This window comes from Terrapene carolina, unplaced genomic scaffold (assembly GCF_002925995.2).
Source record: "Terrapene carolina triunguis isolate 2854851 unplaced genomic scaffold, T_m_triunguis-2.0 Scaffold48382, whole genome shotgun sequence".
In the NCBI taxonomy this organism is placed as follows: Eukaryota; Metazoa; Chordata; order Testudines; family Emydidae; genus Terrapene; species Terrapene triunguis.
This window is the reverse complement of record NW_020712733.1, coordinates 1-1,141: the sequence shown is the minus strand read 5'-3', so window position 1 is coordinate 1,141 and position 1,141 is coordinate 1. Positions and strand designations below refer to the sequence as shown.

General features: G+C 59.9%; 1 protein-coding gene across 1 annotated transcript; it reads right to left on the bottom strand.

Annotated features, from left to right (window-relative positions):
• Window positions 1–247: 247 nt before the first annotated feature.
• On the bottom strand, window positions 248–1,138 carry LOC113405681 (perforin-1-like; the record flags this gene model as incomplete). The annotated part of the gene is made up of 1 exon (XM_026646908.1): window positions 248–1,138. A coding segment is annotated over one exon (891 nt), but the record flags the coding sequence as incomplete, so codon positions are not given.
• Between the last annotated feature and the right edge of the window lie 3 nt (window positions 1,139–1,141).

Sequence of the window (1,141 nt, the reverse complement as noted above, 5' to 3'; positions counted from 1 at the left end):
ATTGGACACACTGGTCTGATGGTTCCGGAACGGACGGTTCATGGTGGAATGTTTTCCCAGAGGGAGCTGTGAGGATATCGGGCCACAGGAGCAGACAGTCTCTTAGGGGCATAGGAGACACCGATTCCCGAGCAGGAGTGACAGCATGAAGCTCAGTAGCGTCAGCAGAGCGGGAACTAGGAAATGCTCTGGGGGACAGGGAGCGCTAGTGACCAATGCACATCCATGCCCCTCTCCAATCAAGGGCTCACCAGAAGGCCTCCGCCTCCTTCCCCTTGGCTGTTCCCAGCTGGGACGGCTGGGAGACATAGTCGAAGCAGCTCCGACCACCAAGGTGGGGCCCGCAGCGCAGGCTGTACTGGAACCAGATGCGGCCATGGTTCATGTAGCAATCCTTCTGGTGGAGCTCCCCAGCCTCCAGCGGGATGTCGCAGCCTCCGAGGAGGTCATCGTCCCACTTGCTGTCCTCGTCCCAGACCTCTATGCGGATCTTGCTGGTGCTGGTGATGTGGACGGTACCGATGTCCAAGTGGATGTTCCAGACGGGATTGTTGTTGTTCCAGATGGTGCCGGTCCGGATCTCCCTTCTCTCAAAGAAGACCTTGACAAAGGCATCCGTAGCGGTAAAGTAATCCCCCCACAGGCCACTGGCCTTCTTCACTGTCACCATCAGCTTCCCCAGGCCGCGCTCCCGCGAGCAGCACATGGTGTTGGTCGTGGCATCCCCGGGGCAGACGCAGGAGCAGGGGTCGTGGGCACTGCGTTGAGTCCCCAGAGGGCAGCTTCGGGTGCAATTCCACATCAGGGCCCTCTCACGGATGTACTCACTGACTGCCCGCCTCAGCGCCTCCTGCTTGGGGTCGTCCTGCTCCAGCAAGTTGTGGATGGGTTGCAGCGAATAGGACACCGGGCCAGGGTTCCCTTTGAGACTCTCAATCCAGGCCGAGAAGACCTTGGCATCACTGCCGGAGAAGAGCACGTCAGTCGTGCTGTTTCCTCCGTCCACCTCCACGTGGCGTTCCCGATACGTCTCATGGAAGCTCCCCTGGACCTTCCCCTTCTTCTCCTCCTCCTCGCACTTGCTGTTCCCACCTTTGACCGAGCCCGTTCCGATACTCACGGCCGCCTCCATGCTCAAGCA